At 46.9% G+C, this 19,423-nt stretch overlaps 1 protein-coding gene and 1 non-coding gene across 2 annotated transcripts; one reads left to right on the top strand and one right to left on the bottom strand.

The window, feature by feature from the left end:
• Positions 1-12,383: 12,383 nt before the first annotated feature.
• trnay-gua (transfer RNA tyrosine (anticodon GUA)) lies at positions 12,384-12,476 on the top strand. Its single transcript has 2 exons — positions 12,384-12,420; positions 12,441-12,476. It is a non-coding gene; the product is annotated as a tRNA-Tyr (tRNA).
• Positions 12,477-16,674: 4,198 nt separating this feature from the next.
• LOC137336078 (zinc finger protein 84-like) lies at positions 16,675-18,510 on the bottom strand (the record flags this gene model as incomplete). Its single annotated transcript, XM_068001568.1, has 1 exon — positions 16,675-18,510. A coding segment is annotated over one exon (1,506 nt), but the record flags the coding sequence as incomplete, so codon positions are not given.
• Between the last annotated feature and the right edge of the window lie 913 nt (positions 18,511-19,423).

Below are 19,423 nucleotides of genomic sequence, written 5' to 3'. Positions count from 1 at the left end.
TACTTCTTAAATGAGTTGAGGGTCCTTGCATCTACCACCAATTCGGGCAGTGAATTCCATACACCCAGCACCCTCTGGGTAAAAAAGGTTTTCCTGATGTCCCCTCTAATCCTCCTGCCAATCAGTTTAAATCTATGTCCTCCAGTTCTTGAACTCTCCGCTAGGGGAAACAGGTATTTCCTGTCTACTCTATCTGTGCCCCACATAATTTTGTACACTATTGATATCACCCCATCCGCTTTGTTTGTAATACTCCTTGCATTGAAGTATATGCACTTTAACCCCGTCAAATTCCTGTGCTGAACACGATTTAACCTTTGCTTCTTTTGCCTTTCTGAGTCGCTAACTATGTAACTAACTGCATTTCTACTTCCCGTTTCCTGGTCTGCATTTGTCCTATCTGTACCTGCCCTTTGGTTCCCATCCCTCTGCGATACCAGTTTAAACCCTCCCCAACAGAACGAGCAAATGCCCCCGCAAGGATATTGGTCCCGGTTCTGCTTGGGTGCAACCCATCTCAGAAGGGGGGATGAATAAGTGAATCCCTTCCTTCACTCGGACCAGGTGAACAGTCTCTCCCCAGTGTGAGTGCGTTGGTGTTTCAGCAGATCATTTGTGCTTTTAAAGCCCTCTCACAGTCAGAACAATTAAAGGTCTCTCCCCAGTGTGAACTCGCTGGTGTGACAGAAGGTGGGATGACCAAGTAAATTACTTCTTATACATGGCGCAGGAGAACGGCCTCTACCCAGTGAGTGCGTTGGTGTGTCAGCAGATTCCTTTTGCTTTTAAACCTCTTCCCACAGTCGGAACATTAAAAGGTCTCTTATCAGTGTGAATTTGCTGGTGTCTCAGTTGGTGGGATGACCGAGTGAATCCCTTCCCACAAACGGAGCAGGTGAACGGCCTCTGCCCAGAGTGACCTCGCTCCTGTGACAGAAGGTGTGATGACCAAATGAATCTCTTCTTACACACGGAGCAGATGAACGGCCTCTCCCCAGTGTGAGTGTGTTGATGTTCCAGCAGTTCGTTTGTGCTTTTAAAGCTCTTCTCATAATCAGAACATTTAAAAGCTGTCTCCCCAGAGTGAACTCGCTGGTGCGTCAGCAGTTCAGATGAAATAGCGAATCCCTTCTCGCACACAGAGCAGGTGAACGGCATCTCCCCAGGATGAGTACGTTGGTGGCTCAGCAGCATGTATGTGCTTTTAAAGCTCTTTCCACAGTCAGAACATTTAAAAGATCTCTCATCAGAGTGAACTCGCTGGTGTGTCAGCAGGGTGGATGACCGAGTGAATCTCTTCTCACACACAGAGCAGGAGAACGGCCTCTCCCTGGTGTGAGTGCGCTGGTGTATCAGGAGGTCGTATGACTGAGCGAATCCCTTCCCACACACGAAGCAGGTGAACGGCCTCTCCCCGGTGTGATTGCGTCGATGAGTTTCCAGCAGTGATGGGTAATTGAATCCCTTCCCACAGTCCCCACATTTCCACGGTTTCTCCGTGGTCCGGGTGTCCTTGTGTCTCTCCAGGTTGGACGATCAGTTGAAGCCTCGTCCACACACAGAACACGTGTACGGTTTCTCCCCACTGTGAATGGTGTGGTGTTTTTTCATGCTGTGTAACTGGTTAAAGCTCTTTCCACAGTCAGTGCACTGGAACACTCTCACTCGGGTGTGTGTGTCTCGGTGATTTTCCACTCACACTGATGTTTGAAATCTTCTCCCAGAGATAGAACAGACAAACATTTCTCCTTCCACATTCAAAGGCCAATGATGTTCAGGTCCTGATGAATCGAGTGACTCTGTCAGATCTTGACATTATCTTTGGTTTGAGTTTCCTGTCTGCAAATCCTCCCCTTCTCATACCCTGTAAAATGAGTTCAGAAAAGTAATCACTGTAAATACAGGATAGAAATTCAGAACAGGCTCTTCGAGTTGCGATGGAACATTCTTTCCTCTCTTTATCCCCCAAAGCTGGAAATCCCCATCCCACACACTCTCCCTCCTCCCTGTGCTGAAATCCAAACCCATCGCATCATCTTTCAGTGACCCTAAACCATGAGTGAAAGGGTGAATGTGAGAGAGTGAATGTGAGAGAGCGAATGTGAGAGAGCGAATGTGAGCGGGCGAATGTGAGAGGGCGAATGTGAGAGGGCGAATGTGAGAGGGCGAATGTGAGAGGGCGAATGTGAGAGGGCGAATGTGAGAGGGCGAATGTGAGAGGGCGAATGTGAGAGGGTTGATGTGAGAGTGAATGTGAGAGAGTGAATGTGAGAGAGTGAATATGAGAGGGCGAATGTGAGAGGGCGAATGTGAGAGAGCGAATGTGAGAGAGCGAATGTGAGAGAGCGAATGTGAGAGAGCGAATGTGAGAGGGGGAATGTGAGAGGGGGAATGTGAGAGGGGGAATGTGAGAGGGGGAATGTGAGAGGGGGAATGTGAGAGGGGGAATGTGAGAGCGTGAATGTGAGAGCGTGAATGTGAGAGGGTGAATGTGAGAGAGTGAATGTGAGAGGGTGAATGTGAGAGAGCGAATGTGAGAGGGTGAATGTGAGAGGGTGAATGTGAGAGGGCGAATGTGAGAGGGCGAATGTGAGAGCGTGAATGTGAGAGGGTGAATGTGAGAGGGCGAATGTGAGAGGGTGAATGTGAGAGGGTGAATGTGAGAGGGCGAATGTGAGAGGGCGAATGTGAGAGGGCGAATGTGAGAGGGTGAATGTGAGGGAGTGAATGTGAGAGGGTGAATGTGAGAGGGTGAATGTGAGAGGGCGAATGTGAGAGGGCGAATGTGAGAGCGTGAATGTGAGAGGGTGAATGTGAGAGGGCGAATGTGAGAGGGTGAATGTGAGAGGGCGAATGTGAGAGGGTGAATGTGAGAGAGTGAATGTGAGAGGGTGAATGTGAGAGAGTGAATGTGAGACGGCGAATGTGAGAGGGCGAATGTGAGAGGGCGAATGTGAGAGCGTGAATGTGAGAGGGTGAATGTGAGAGAGTGAATGTGAGAGGGTGAATGTGAGAGAGTGAATGTGAGAGAGTGAATGTGAGAGAGTGAATGTGCGAGAATGAATGTGAGAGGGTGAATGTGAGAGGGTGAATGTGAGAGGGTGAATGTGAGAGGGTGAATGTGAGAGGGTGAATGTGAGAGAGTGAATGTGCGAGAATGAATGTGAGAGGGTGAATGTGAGAGGGTGAATGTGAGAGGGTGAATGTGAGAGGGCGAATGTGAGAGAGTGAATGTGAGAGGGCGAATGTGAGAGCGTGAATGTGAGAGGGTGAATGTGAGAGAGTGAATGTGAGAGGGTGAATGTGAGAGGGTGAATGTGAGAGGGCGAATGTGAGAGGGCGAATGTGAGAGGGTGAATGTGAGAGGGTGAATGTGAGAGGGTGAATGTGAGAGAGTGAATGTGAGAGGGTGAATGTGAGAGGGTGAATGTGAGAGGGTGAATGTGAGAGGGTGAATGTGAGAATGAAAGTGAGAGAGTGAATGTGCGAGAATGAATGTGAGAGGGTGAATGTGAGAGGGTGAATGTGAGAGGGTGAATGTGAGAATGAATGTGAGAGAGTGAATGTGAGACGGTGAATGTGAGAGGGCGAATGTGAGAGAGTGAATGTGAGAGGGCGAATGTGAGAGGGTGAATGTGAGAGAGTGAATGTGAGAGGGTGAATGTGAGAGGGTGAATGTGAGAGGGTGAATGTGAGAGGGTGAATGTGAGAGGGTGAATGTGAGAGAGTGAATGTGAGAGAGTGAATGTGAGAGAGCGAATGTGAGAGAGTGAATGTGAGAATGAATGTGAGAGAGTGAATGTGAGAGAGCGAATGTGAGAGGGCGAATGTGAGCGAGTGAATGTGAGCGAGTGAATGTGAGAGAGCGAATGTGAGAGAGCGAATGTGAGAGAGCGAATGTGAGAGAGCGAATGTGAGAGAGGGAATGTGAGAGAGCGAATGTGAGAGAGCGAATGTGAGAGAGCGAATGTGAGAGAGCGAATGTGAGCGAGCGAATGTGAGCGAGCGAATGTGAGAGAGCGAATGTGAGAGAGCGAATGTGAGAGAGCGAATGTGAGCGGGCGAATGTGAGAGGGCGAATGTGAGAGGGCGAATGTGAGAGGGCGAATGTGAGAGGGCGAATGTGAGAGGGCGAATGTGAGAGGGCGAATGTGAGAGGGCGAATGTGAGAGGGCGAATGTGAGAGGGCGAATGTGAGAGGGCGAATGTGAGAGAGTGAATGTGAGAATGAATGTGAGAGAGCGAATGTGAGAGGGCGAATGTGAGAGAGCGAATGTGAGCGAGCGAATGTGAGAGGGCGAATGTGAGAGAGCGAATGTGAGAGGGTGAATGTGAGAGAGTGAATGTGAGAGGGCGAATGTGAGACGGCGAATGTGAGAGGGCGACTGTGAGAGGGCGAATGTGAGAGAGTGAATGTGAGAATGAATGTGAGAGAGTGAATGTGAGAGAGCGAATGTGAGAGAGCGAATGTGAGAGGGCGAATGTGAGAATGAATGTGAGAGAGTGAATGTGAGAGGGCGAATGTGAGAGAGTGAATGTGAGAGAGTGAATGTGAGAGGGCGAATGTGAGAGAATGAATGTGAGAGAGTGAATGTGATAGGGCGAATGTGAGAGAATGAATGTGAGAGAGTGAATATGAGAATGAATGTGAGAGAGTGAATGTGAGAGAGTGAATGTGAGAGGGCGAATGTGAGAGGGCGAATGTGAGAGGGCGAAAGTGAGAGGGCGAAAGTGATAGGGCGAATGTGATAGGGCGAATGTGAGAGAATGAATGTGAGAGAGTGAATATGAGAATGAATGTGAGAGAGCGAATGTGATAGGGCGAATGTGAGAGAATGAATGTGAGAGAGTGAATGTGAGAGGGCGAATGTGAGAGGGCGAATGTGAGAGGGCGAATGTGAGAGTGAATGTGAGAATGAATGTGAGAGGGCGAATGTGAGAGGGCGAATGTGAGAGAGCGAATGTGAGAGAGCGAATGTGAGAGAGCGAATGTGAGAGAGTGAATGTGAGGGTGAATGTGAGGGTGAATGTGAGAGAGCGAATGTGAGAGAGCGAATGTGAGAGAGCGAATGTGAGAGAGCGAATGTGAGAGAACGAATGTGAGAGGGTGAATGTGAGAGGGCGGATGTGAGAGGGCGAATGTGAGAGGGCGAATGTGAGAGGGCGAATGTGAGAGGGCGAATGTGAGAGGGCGAATGTGAGAGGGCGAATGTGAGAGGGCGAATGTGAGAGAGCGAATGTGAGTACAGCAGTGGGCTCGGTCTGGATAATGAAGTGGGGCAGGTGGAGCATGTTTCAATGGGGCAGCAGTGATCATAATCTCATTTGGTTTAGAATAGTTACGGAAAAGGACAAGGAACCAACAAATGTGAAAATACTTAACTGGAGGAGGGCCAATTCCAGTGAGTTAAAAAGGGATCTTGTCCAGGTGGATTGGAATCAAAAATTGGCAACAACAGTAATTGAACAATGGGAGGCCTTGAAGGAGGAGTTGGTTCAGGTACAGAGCAGACAGATCCCCACGGGGGAGAAAGGAAGGGCATCCAAAGCTGGAGCTTCCTGTATGACTAAAGAGATAGAGATTAAAATGAAACAGAAAAAGGAGGCTTATGACGAATGTAAGGTTCATAATATCGTGGTGAACCAGGCTGAATAAAGAAAGTACAGAGGAGATCTAAAAAAGGGAATAAGAGGTGCAAAGAGAGAGTATGAGAATAGATTGGTGGTTAACATAAAAGGGAATCCAAAAGTCTTTTATAAACATACAAACAGTAAAAGGGTAGTGAAAGGAAGGGTGGGGTCGATTAGGGAAAAAAAAGATATCTTTTTGTGGAGGCAGAGGGCATGGCTGAGGCACTAAATGAATACTTTACATCCGTCTTCACCAGAGAAGAGGATTCTGCCATTGTACAGTAAAGGAGGAGGTCGTAGTGATATTGGAGACGATAAAAATAGATAAAGAGGAGGTACTTCAAAGATTGGTAGTGCTCAAAGTAAAAAAGTCTTTCGGTCCAGATGGGATGCCTCCTAGATTATTGAGGGAAGTAAGGGTGTAGATAGAGGAGGCTCTGAGCACAATCTTCCAATCCTCCTTGGTATGGGAGTGGTGTCTGAGGACTGGAGGATTGCAAGTGTTACACCCCTGTTCAAAAATGTGGGAGAGGGATAAACCCGGCAATTACAGGCCAGTCAGCCTAACCTCGGTGGTGGGAAACTTCTAGAGACCAGAATCCAGGACAAAATTAATTCTCACTTGGAAAAACGTGAGTTAATAAATGAGAGCTAATATAGATTTGTTAAAAGTAAAATCATGTCTGACTAATTTGATTGAGTTCTTCAATGAAATAATGGAAAGGGTTGATGAGGGTGGTGCACTCGATGTTGTGCACATGGACATTTAAAAGGCGTTTGGTAAAGTACCACCGAATGGACCTGTTGGTAAAATTGAAGCCCATGGCAGCATGGATACAAAATTGGTGGAGAGACAGAATGCAGAGAGCAGTGGGGAACCATTTTTTTACAGACTGGAAGGAAGTATACAGTGAAGTTCCGCAGGGATTGGTATTGGGACCATAACTCTTTTTGATATATATTAATGACCGAGACGTGTAACTAGTGGGGTGCTGCAAGGATCAGTGCTTGGGCCTCAGCTATTTACAATATATATCATTGACTTCGATGATGGGACCGAGTGTAAAGTATCCAAGTTTGCTGATGATATAAAGCTCGATGGGAAAGTAAGCTGTGAGGAGGGCACAAAGAGTCTGCAAAGGGATATAGACAGGTTAAGTGAGTGGGCAAGAAGGTGGCAGATAGAGTATAATGTGGGGAAATGTGAGGTTATTCACTTTGGTAGGAAGAATCGAAAAACAGAATATTTTTTAAAACAGTGAGAAACTATTAAATGTTGGTGTTCAGAGAGATTTGGGTGTCCTCGTACAAGAAACACCGAAAGATAACATGCAGGTACAGCAAGCAATTCGCAAGGCAACTGGAATGTTGGAATTTATTGCAAGGGGGTTGGAGTAGAAGAATAAGGAAGTCTTGTTGCAATTGTGCAGGGCTTTGGTGAGACCACACCTGGATTACTGTGTACAGCTTTGCTCTCCTTATCGAAGGAAGGATATACTTGCCTTCGAGCCGGTGCAGCAAAGGTTCACTGGATTGATTCCTGGGATTAGAGGGTTGTCCTCTGAGGAGAGATTGAGTAAAATGGGCTAATTTATTCTCTCTGGAGTTTGGAAGAATGAGAGGTGATTTCACTGAAACTTGTAAGATTCGGAGAGGGCTTGAGAGGGTAGATACTGAGAGGATGTTTCCCCTGGCTGGACAGTGTAGAACTAAGGGCATCGTCTCAGGATAAGGGGTCGGCCATTTAGGACTGAGAAGAGGAGGAATTTCTTCACTCAGACGGTTGTGAATCTTTGGAATTCTCTATCTCAGAGGGCTGTGAATGCTCAGTCGTTGAGTTAATGCAAGGTTGAGATCGATAGATTTATGGACTCTAAGGGAATCAAGGGATATGGGGATCGGGCAGTAAAGTGGAGTTGAGGTCGAAGATCAGCCTTGATCTTATTGAATACAGAGCAGGCTCAAGGGGGTGTACGGCCTACTCCTGCTCCTATTTCTTATGTTCTTATGAACCATCACATGTTCTTCCTCATTTACAGACTCTCCCTGACAGTGAATATTTCTCCTTCATTTAGAGACGATTCCTTACCGATCACCATTTCTCCTTCATTTACAGATGCTCCCTGACCGATCACCAGTTCCCCTTCATTTACAGATGCTCCCTGACCGATCACCAGTTCCCCTTCATTGACAGACTCCCTGACCTTCATTTCTCTTTCATTTGCAGATGCTCCCTGACCGATGCACATTTCTCCATCATTTACAGACGATGCCTGACCGATGACCAATTCTCCTTCATTTACAGATGCGCCCGAACCGATCTCCATTTCACTTTCATTTACAGACGCTGCCTGACCTATCACCATTTCTCCTTCATCTATAGAAGCTCCCCCACCAATCATCATTTCTCCTTCATCTACAGAAGCTCCCTGACCGATCACCATTTCTCCTTCATTTACAGACGCTCCTTGACCGATCTCCATTTCTCCTTCATTTACAGACGCTCCCTGACCGATCTCCATTTCTCATTCATTTACAGACGCTCCCTGACCGATCACCATTTTTCCTTCATCTACAGACTCACCCTGACCGATCACCATTTCACCTTCATTTACAGACGCTCCCTGGCCGATCACCATTTCTCCTTCTTTTACAGACGCTCCCTGACCGATCACCATTTCTCCTTCATTTACAGACGCTCCCTGACCGATCTCCATTTCTCCTTCATTTACAGACGCTCCCTGACCGATCACCATTTCTCCTTCATTTACAGACGCTCCCTGACCGATCACCATTTCTCCTTCATTTACAGACGCTCCCCGAACGATCTCCATTTCCCCTTCATTTACACACGCTCCCTGACCGATCACCATTTCTCCTTCATTTACAGACGCTCCCCGAACGATCTCCATTTCTCCTTCATTTACAGACGCTCCCCGAACGATCTCCATTTCCCCTTCATTTACACACGCTCCCTGACCGATCACCATTTCTCCTTCATTTACAGACGCTCCCCGAACGATCTCCATTTCTCCTTCATTTACAGACGCTCCCCGAACGATCTCCATTTCCCCTTCATTTACACACGCTCCCTGACCGATCACCATTTCTCCTTCATTTACAGATGTTCCCTGACCGATCACCATTTCCCCTTCATTTGCAGACGCCCCCTGACCGATCACCATTTCCCCTTCATTTACAGACGCTCCCTGACCGGTCACCATTACTCCTTCATTTACAGACGCTCCCTGACCGATCATCTTTTCTCCTTCATTTACAGACGCTCCCTGACCGATCACCATTTCTCCTTCATTTACAGACGCTCCCTGATTCGATGAGTCACGAGGTTTGACGCTGACTCTGCGCATGCTCGGAGGCCGCGGGCCGTTTGTCGAGTTTGCGGTCTGATCTAAACCGGAGCCCCCGGAGTGTAGAGAGAGAGAGGAGAATGTTCACTGTTTGATATTCGGGCCCGGGGCCGCACTCGGGGTTTGTGAAGCCCCCGCCCCCTCCCCCGGGGTTTATTAACCCGCTCCCCCCGCCCATCTCTCACCTGTTGCGGACACGATCTCGGCCTCACTCCCCGCCCGCCGCGCATGCTCAGCTCACACTGCCCGGGTGATTGACGGGAGCTCCGGACCAATAGGAAGAGCGGAGAGGGACTGGAGGACCGAGCGGGCGGTTGGTCCTCCAACCAATGGGAGTGTGTGAGGGGCGGGACTTGCGGCACCGAGTGGGCGGGGCTGAGCCCGGATCTCCCTCATTGGCTGAAACTCTGCCTCATTTTGAAAGCTGATTGGTGTGAAACTCTTGGGGAAAACTGGCCCTTTGTGTTGTGGAGAAAAACCGATGGAACCGAGTGGGTGGAGCAAAGATTTCAACATTGGGAATGAAATGGATTAATTCAGGACAGACAGCAGGGATTATTGGAGGGAATAACACAGTGTGGGGATAAAATGCAATGGAGGTTGTGAAGATGGATTGTTAAAAAGTGTTTGAGAAGATGCCGGACAGGAGGCTTGTTGATCAGATTCAAGCTCCAGATCCCTTTCAACCCTCACACAACACAAACCCATCAATCTCAATATTGAACATTTCAATCGAGCCCCAGCATCCACAGCCTTTCGGGGAAGTGAGTTTATGATTTCCACCACCATTTGTGTGAAAAATTACTATCTTATTTTGCTCATAAATGACCTCGCTCTAATGTTAAGATTATCAAGAAGTTGTCAGATGGAGTATCATGTGGGGAAATGTGAAATGATTCACTTTGGTGGGAAGAATAGAAAAGCAGAATATTTTTTTAAAAGGTGAGAGACTAAGAAATGCTGTTGTTCAGAGGGTTTTGGATGTCCTTGTACACGGATCACATGAAGTTAATATGCAGGTACAGCAAACAATTCGGAAAGCAAATGGAATGTTGGCCTTTATTGCAAGTGGGTTGGAGTATAAGAGTAAGGAAGTCTTGCTGCAATTATATGGGGCTTTGGTGAGACCACACCTGGAGTACTGTGTACAGTTTTGGTCTCCTTACCCGAGGAAGGATATACTTGCCTTCGAGGGGGTGCCACAAAGGTTCACTGGATTGATTCCTGGGATGAGATGGTTGTTGTGTGAGGAGAGATTGAACAGAATGGCCCTATAATCTCTGGAATTTAGAAGAATGAGAGGTGATCTAATTGACACGTCTAAAATTCTTAGAGGGCTTGACAGGGTAGATGCTGAGAGGCTGTTTCCCCTGGCTGGAGAGTCTAGAACTAGGAGGCATAGTCTCAGGATAAGGGATCTGCCATTTAGGACAGAGATAAGGAAAAATTTCTTCACTCAGAAGGTGGTGAATTTTTGGAATTCTCTACCCCAGAGGGCTGTGGACGCTCAGACGTTGAATATATACAAGAATGAGATCGAGAGATTTTTCGACACAGAAGGACTCAAGGAATCAGGCAGGAAAGTGGAGTTAAGGTAGAAGATCAGCCATGTCCTTAGTGAATGGCAGAGCAGGCTCGAGGGGCCGTATGGCCCACTCATGCTCCTATTTCTTATGCCCTCTTGTTCAGGATTCCCCCTCCAGATTAAATCATTTCTCTGTATCTACCTTATTGAATCCCTTTATTATTTTAAACATCTCGATGAGATCACATCTCAATGTTTTAAACTCATTGGAATAAAAACCAAGTTTATGCAACCCGTCCTCATAATTTAATCCTTTTAACCCCTGCGTCATTCTGGTGAATCTGCACTGTATCTTTCCCAAGGCCGATTTATCTCTCCTTAGGTTCAGTGCCCAGTTCTCCAGATGGGGTCTGACCAAGGTTCTTTACAACTGAAGCATCACTTCTGTATTCCAACCCCACTCAAGATAAAGATCAACATTAAATTAGACTTGTTGATTATTGTCAAGATTTGAAAGGTATTTGCAAAGGATTCGAGGGGATCTTAGAGTTGGGATTTTTCTTTATTCTGTCCACTCAAGGAGTTTGATAACAGACTTACTCCTTTGAATTTAGTGCTGGATTATTGGGGCGTGATGTGTTTACTTGTTTGTATTTTGTTAAATACATTTGCAGAGTGGATTTAAATTGAAGACGAGATTTCCAGGCCTGATGCTCTATTCACACATCGAAGGTGAGAGAGATGCTGTGGGACACATGATAAGTCCAGTAGCTGAAAGTGATTCACAGACTGGGTTTTGTGTTTAGTGATCCCGGGTACATTACCGATACTTTCCCTGGATCCCAAGGCTGGGAGAGGCACTCGGGAAGGACCGGGGAACTGGGACTTGGCCATGAGAGTAATTGAAGGTATGAGAACTGAATTAATCTACAGTGAGAAAGGAGAAAAGGCATAATAATCGGTAATTAGGACATCGATTAGTCTCTTACCTTGAATTCATCAAGTAATTGACCCATTCTGTTTGAAATAAAGTTGATTTATTTGACATAGATCCAGAATATTGAATTTCAGCCCAGTTATAGCGGTTATTAACATCAGCAGAAACAAATCTCAACTGCCAGATTGATGTTCTGCTGCTGAAACCCTCATCCGTGCCTTTGTTTATCTCTAGACTCGACTATTCCAATGCTCTCCAGGCCCGGCCTTCCACTTGACACCCTCCGTAAACTTGAACCCACAATATCCAGATCAATAATCAGTCACATTATTCATTGTGTCACTGGCCCAGGCTGTGGAGAACACGGAGCAGCTCACACTTCCACAGCGCTGCGGTATGAGCAGGTACCGAGTCAGCCTCAGTCATGAGCACTGGAATCCACGAGTCCGGTTGTGTCAAAGGTGCACGGTGAACAATCACCAAAGTGAAACATTTTTGCTGCTTCCCATTGATATCTCAGCTGGCAGAGTGACAAGACTGTCGCGGAAAATAAGACAAAGGCACCCTTACATCATTTGTTCAATTCCTGCTCGAAGGAGTACGCGTGATTTTGCAATAAGCAGCAATGAGTTCAAGGTCGCTCTCTTAACTTTACAGGCAACGTGCAGATTAACATGTTGCCATGAAGGCACAGGACGCCTCTTTTCCTTTCTCAAACTTTAAAACTTTCTGTGTCTGCCCAAACACGGCTGTTTTGCCTCTGCTCACCAGCAGGGAGTGCTTTTGAGCAGCAATACTTCAAAACACTCAGCTCTTGCTCTCAGGCAAAAGAAGTCTTCGATCAGCACCGGACTCCACGAGTCTGAACATGTCAACAGGCGCACGGTGAACAATCACCAAAGACAATTTTTTGCATCACTTCCCTTGGATAGCTCAGCTGGTAGAGCGGAGGACAGTAGTGAATTAAACAATTGAAGGAATCCTTAGGTCGCTGGTTCAATTCCGGCTCGAAGGAGTGAGTGTGCTTTTGGAATAAGCAGCAATTACCTCAAGGTCGCTCTCTGAACTTTAACGGCAGTTTACAGATTAACATGTTGCCACTGAGTCACAGGACACCACTTTTCCTTTCTCAAACCTTGAAGCTTTCTGTTTCTGCCCGAGCACGGCTGTTTCACTCGAGCATTTCCCTCTGCTCACCAGCAGGGAGTGCCTTTGAGCAGCAACACTTCAAATCGCCCTCAATTTCAGGCAAAAAGGTCTTCGATCAGTCAGTCAGACAGGGCTCACGCTGCTCCCTCAAGCTCGGGCGGCCGTTGCTTTCCGGTGACCTCGTCTTCCTTCCGAAGGCTCGGGCTCTTCTCAGCATCATTCATGATTACTGTGGCTTCCCGTTCTGCTGTTCCTCACTTGCTGATGCTCGATACCGCCGATTGGAGCAAAGTATTTAATATATTCAAGGAGCGGCAACCCAAATCAAGATTTCTCTGCTGGTCGTGGAGCAGCTTGGAGGCGAGTGCGAGGCGGGAACTGTGAAGGACGATTTACAAACAGCAAACGAGGAATTAGCTCAACTGGTAGAGCGCTCAGTTGGCATGTGAGAAGTAGTGGGATCGTTGATTATATTCTCCACTCACCGATTGTCTTGGTGCAATTATACAGAAAGAAGAGTGTTGTCAGCGAGTCCATAGCCCATGTACTTCCTAAACTTTACTGTGTGTTTGAGTACAGAGAGGTTAAGGGGCAGAACATCTTTTGATGGGCTGCAGTCAGCAAAAGTTCTTGATTTTGCTCTGCAGCAAAGATGGAAAGATGAGGTGAGAGATGGAAAAAAAGCTTCGTAATCCCTGATGCCTTCTCTGAAGATTGAATTCAGGACCTTCAGATTATGACACTGATGCACTGCTTGTTGCACTGAGAAGGCACTTACCAGGTCTGGAGCCAGGCAGCACCACCAAGTTGGACAGTTTGCAAGGTATTGAAAGCAATAAAATAATGTACAGTTTGCAAAAAAATTCCCAAACCAAGTAGGAATCGAACCTCTTGCTTTCTAATCCATAATCATATGCGTTATCCATTGCACCACTCGTCACAATTATAGTGAGGAAGTAGCATTGTGAGGCAGTGAGCATGGCAGAGGTACTAAATAAATACTTTCCATCTGTCTTCACCATGGAAGAAGATGCTGCCAGAATGTCAGTAAAGGAAGATGTAGTTGAGATACTGGATTGGCTAAAAATTCATAAAGAGGAGGTACTTGAAAGGCTGGCTGTACTTAAAGTAGAAACGTCACCTGGTCCGGATGGGATGCATCCTCGGTTAATGAGGGAAGTAACGGTGGAAATTGCAGAGGTACTGGCCATAATCTTCCAAACATCCTTCGATATGGGGGTGATGCCAGAGTGGAGAATTGCAAATGTTACACCCTTGTTCAAGAAAGGGTGAAAGATAAAACCCAGCATCCACAGACCAGTCAGTTTAACCTCGGTCGTGGGGAAAGTTCTAGCAACGATAATCCGGGATAGAATTAGCAGTAACTTGGACAAGTATTAGGGAAAGCTAGCACGGATTTGTGAAAGGCAAATTGTGTTTAACTAACTTGATAGAGTTTTTTGATGAGGAGCAGAGAGGGTCGATGAGGGCAATGCAGTTGATGTGGTGTGTTTGGACTTTCAAAAGGTGTTAAAGTGCCGCATAATGGGCTTGTCATCAATATTAATGCCCATGGAATAAAAGGGGCAGTAGCAGCATTGATACAGAATTGGCTCAATAACAGGAAACAGAGAGTAGTGGTGAACAGTTGTTTTTCAGAATGGAGGGAGGTGTACAGTGGTGTTCCCCAGGGGTCGGTGCTGGGACCACTGCTTTTCTTGATATATATTAATGACTTGGACCTGAGTATACAGGGCACAATTTCCAAACTTGAAAGTGCAGTGAACAGTGAGGATAATAAACTGTGAGGAGGAGAGTGATTTACTTCAAGAGGTTCCCAATTCGATTCGGAAATGCAGTGGATCCGTGGCTCTAACGCAGGCGGATACCCTAAATGGGAAGATATGGAGGAAAAATTTGGATAAATGAGATGGTGGCCGGGTATGAGACGGGATATTAAAGATCTTGTGGTGGGATGTGTGATTGGTGCTCGGTGGATGGGATGCCAATCAACCGGGCTGCTTTGTCCTGGATGGTGTCGAGCTTCTTGAGTGTTGTTGGAGCTGCACTCATCCAGGCAAGTGGAGAGTATTCCATCATACTCCTGACTTGTGCATTGTAGATGGTGGAAAGGCTTTGGGGAGTCAGGAGGTGAGTCACTTGCTGCAGAATACCCAGCCTCTGACCTGCTCTTGTAGCCACAGTATTTATATGGCTGGTCCAGTTAAGTTTCTGGTCAATGGTGACCCCGAGGATGTTGATGGTGGGGGATTCGGTGATGGTAATGCCGTTGAATGTCAAGGGGAGATGGTTAGACTCTCTCTTGTTGGAGATGGTCATTGTCTGGCGCGAATGTTGCTTGCCACTTATCTGACCAAGCCTGGATGTTGACCAGGTCTTGCTGCATGCAGGCACGGACTGCTTCATTATCTGAGGGGTTGGGAATGGAACTGAACCCTGTGCAATCATCAGTGAACATCCCCATTCCTGACCTTATGATGGAGGGAAGGTCATTGAAGAAGCAGCTGAAGATGGTTGGACCCAGGAGCTCTTGCAGCAATGTCCTGGGGCTGAGATGATTGGCCTCCAACAACCACTACCATCTTCCTTTGTGCCAGGTATGACTCCAGCCACTGGAGAGTATTCCCCCGATTCCCATTGACTTCAATTTTGCTGTTCAATTTTGTCCCCCATAATGAAAATTGGAACTATGTGAGCTACCTTCTAATCTCAGGGGACTATCGCTGACTCTATTGAGCTGTTGAGGATACAGGCAAGGGGCTCACAGAGCACCCGTCCCATCTCTTTAAACACCCGGGGGTGAATATCATCTGGACCTGGAGCTAAACCTATTTTAAGATTTCATATTTTATCCAAGATCACGTCCCTTTCTATTTTAATATTTATGATGTTATTGTTGACAGCACATCCCACAGCTGGAATCTGAGCATCATCTACAGGAGTGTAGACTGATGAGAAATAGTCATTTAACAGCTCTGCCATAGCCCGGGAATCAGCCCTGAACTGTCTTTCAGTGGCCCTAAACCATCTTTAATGGTCTTCTGACTCCTGACGTAGCTGGAAAGGCGTTTGCTATTATTAGCACATTTGTGCACCATCTTCTTTTCAAAGATCTCTTAGCTTCTCTAATGGCTGCTTGTGTCTCCCTCGATTGTGGGTGATATTTGTCCCAATTCTCCTGTCAACTGAATTCATCCTGATCTGACTGTAAGACAGTTCGGGGAGTCAAGAATCATTCACCGCTAGACCCACACTGACAAGTAAAACCCCAGACGTTCCTTAGTAAGGATTCCTCTGGTACCTCAGCATATATTTGTCAGCTATCTTGCAGTCCACTCCTGGAGGCCCCACTCCCTGAGCCTGCAACCTTCAGCAGGGTCAGTGGTGGAGTTCCGCAGTGGGAGTGATCCCAGAGTAACTGTCGGGATCGCCCCCACCCTGTGGATGGTCCGGGTCGTGTATTTTTAGTGATCCTGGTGTCTAACACGCACACAGCAATAAAACCATGAATTCTGGAAACACACTGCAGGTCCTTCTTTATCTGGAGATCGAATGACTGTTGTATAATTGTACCAGCAGTTAACAGGCTCCTGTGAACTCCTCCCACTGCTATTTTGATGCAGACTTTAAATCATTTATTTTTAACGGGTTTATTTTAAATGAGTTAAAGCCTGCCTTAAATGGTAGACTCAGGACTGTCACACAAACAGGTTAAATCTTCATAGAATAATTACCACAGTCATTTTTAGACTGGACTCCGCACGGAGACTTTGCTGTCAGAGAAGAGAGATGAGAAAGACCAAAGTGCCGTTTGCCCCTCTCAGTGTGGCCCTGAAGGACTGTGTCCAGGCTGAAGTTCTGCTCCCCCCAGATTGTCCTTTCTGAGCTCCAGTCAGGTGATGCTAAACACTCAGGTGGGAAAGACTAAAATCTACAACAAGGTGTTTAAAACAAATCTGATTTATTTAATAGATATCCAGAATATTAAACTCCAGCCCAGTTATAGGGGTTATTGACATCAGAAGAAACAAACCCCAACTGTCAGAATGAACATGGTTCAGTCCTGGATGTGATTAACAGCAGAATCCAACCCCTGCAGTCATATGTGAACTCGCTGGTGTCTCAGCACGTGTGATGACTGAGTGAATCCCTTCCCACACACGGAGCAGGTGAACAGTCTCTCCCCAATGGGCATGTGTTGATGTGTCAGCAGTTCATTTCTGCTTTTAAAGCTCTTCTCACTGTCAGTGAATTAAAAGGTCACTCAATCGTGTGAACAAGTTGATGTCTCAGAAGGTGGGATGATCGAGTGAATCCCTTCCCACACACGGAGCAGGTGAACAGTTTCTCCCCAATGGGCATGTGTTGATGTGTCAGCAGTTCGTTTCTGATTTTAAATCTCTTCCCAAAGTCAGAACATTTAAAGGTCTTTCATCAGTGTGAACTCGCTGGTGTCTCAGCAGGGTGGATGACCGAGTGAATCCCTTCCCACACACGGAGCAGGTGAACGGCCTCTCCCCAGTGTGAGTGCGCTGGTGTGTCAGCAGATAAATTTTGCTTTTAAATCTCTTCTCACACTCAGAACATTTAAAAGGTCTCTCATCGGAGTGAACTCGCTGGTGTGACAGAAGGTTGGATGACCGAGTAAATCTCTTCTCACACAAGGTGCAGGTGAACGGCCTCTCCCCTGTGTGACTGCGTTGGTGTCTCACCATTTCGTTTCTGATTTTAAATCTCTTCTCACAGTCAGGACATTTAAAAGGTCTCTCATCAGTGTGAACTTGCTGGTGTCTCAGAAGGTGTGATGAATGAGTGAATCTCTTCTTACACACAGAGCAGATGAACGGCCTCTCCCCAGTGTGAACTCGCTGGTGTGTCAGCAGAGTGGATGACCGAGTGAATCCCTTCCCACACACGGAGCAGGTGAACGGCCTCTCCCCAGTGTGAGTGCGTTGGTGCGACAGCAGATTCCTTTTGCTTTTAAACCTCTTCTCACAGTCAGAACATTTAAAAGGTCTCTCATCAGTGTGAACTCGCTGGTGTCTCAGCAGGGTGGATGACCAAGTAAATCCCTTCCCACACACGGAGCAGGTGAACGGCCTCTCCCCAGTGTGAGTTCGTTGGTGTCTCAGTAGTTTGTTTCTGATTTTAAATCTCTTCCCACAGTCAGAACATTTAAAAGGTCTCTCATCAGTGTGAACTTGCTGGTGTTGCACAAGGTATGATGAATGAGTGAATCCCTTCCCACACACGGAGCAGCAGAACGGCCTCTCCCCAGTGTGAACTCGCTGGTGTGCCAGCAGGATGGATGACCGAGTGAATCTCTTCCCACACACGGAGCAGGTGAACGGCCTCTCCCCTGTGTGAGCGCGTTGGTGTGTCAGCAGATGACTTTTGCTTTTAAACCTCTTCTCACAGTCAGAACATTTAAAAGGTCTCTCATCAGAGTGAACTCGCTGGTGTTGCAGAAGGTGTGATGACTGAGTGAATCTATTCTTACTCACGGAGCAGGTGAATGGGCTGTCCCCAGTGTGAACTCGCTGGTGTGATAGAAGCTGAGATGACCGAGTGAATCCCTTCCCACACACGGTGCAGATGAACGGTCTCTCCCCAGTGTGAATGCGTTGGTGTGTCAGCAGATTACTTTTGCTTTTAAACCTCTTCTCACAGTCCGAACATTTAAAAGGTCGCTTATCAGAGTGAAATCGCTGGTGCATCAGGAGGCTGTCTGACTGAGTGAATCCCTTCCCACACACGGAGCAGGTGAACGGCCTCTCCCCAGTGTGATTGCGTCGATGAATTTCCAGCAGTGAAGGGTAATTGAATCCCTTCCCACAGTCCCCACATTTCCACGGTTTCTCCGTGGTCCGGGTGACCTTGTGTCTCTCCAGGTTGGACGATCAGTTGAAGCCTCGTCCACACACACAACACGTATACAGTTTCTCCCCGCTGTGAATGGTGTGATGTTTTTTCAGGCTATGTAACTGGTTAAAGCTCTTTCCACAGTCAGTGCACTGGAACACTCTCACTCGGGTGTGTGTGTCTTGGTGCTTTTCCACTCACACTGATGTTTGAAATCTTCTCCCAGAGATAGAACAGACAACCATTTCTCCTTCCACATTCAAAGGTCGATGATATTCAGGTCCTGATGAATCGAGTGACTCTGTCAGATCTTGACGTGGTCTTTGGTTTGAGTTTCCTGTCTGCAAATCCTCCCCTTCTAATAACCTGTGAAAGGAGATTATAAAAGTTATCACTGTAAGTACAGGATAAAAATTCAGATCAGATAACTCGTCGTTCTATGGAACATTCTTTCCTCTCTTATTCCTCAAAGCTGTAAATCCCCGTCCCACTAACTCTCCCTCCTCGCTGTGCTGAAATCCAAACCCATCAAATCATCTTTCAGTGGTACTAAACCATGAGTGAAAGGGTGAGAGAGTGAATGTGAGAGAGTGAATGTGAGAGAGTGAGTGTGAGAGAGTGAGTGTGAGAGTGTGACTGTGAGAGAGTGAATGTGAGAGTGAATGTGAGAGAGTGAATGTGAGAGAGTGAATGTGAGAGAGTGAATGTGAGAGAGTGTGAGAGAGTGAATGTGAGAGAGTGAATGTGAGTACAGCAGTGCGCTCGATGTGGAGAATGAAGTGGGGCAGGTGGAGCATGTTTCAGTGGGGCAGCAGTGATCATAATCTCATTCGGTTTAGAACAGTTATGGAAAAGGACAAGGGACAGTCAAATGTGAAAATTCTTAACTGGAGGAGGGCTAATTTCATGAGTTAAAATGGGATCTTGTCC

Source organism: Heptranchias perlo, chromosome 20, assembly GCF_035084215.1.
Source record: "Heptranchias perlo isolate sHepPer1 chromosome 20, sHepPer1.hap1, whole genome shotgun sequence".
Taxonomy (NCBI): Eukaryota; Metazoa; Chordata; class Chondrichthyes; order Hexanchiformes; family Hexanchidae; genus Heptranchias; species Heptranchias perlo.
This window is presented reverse-complemented; position numbering and strand designations above follow the sequence as displayed.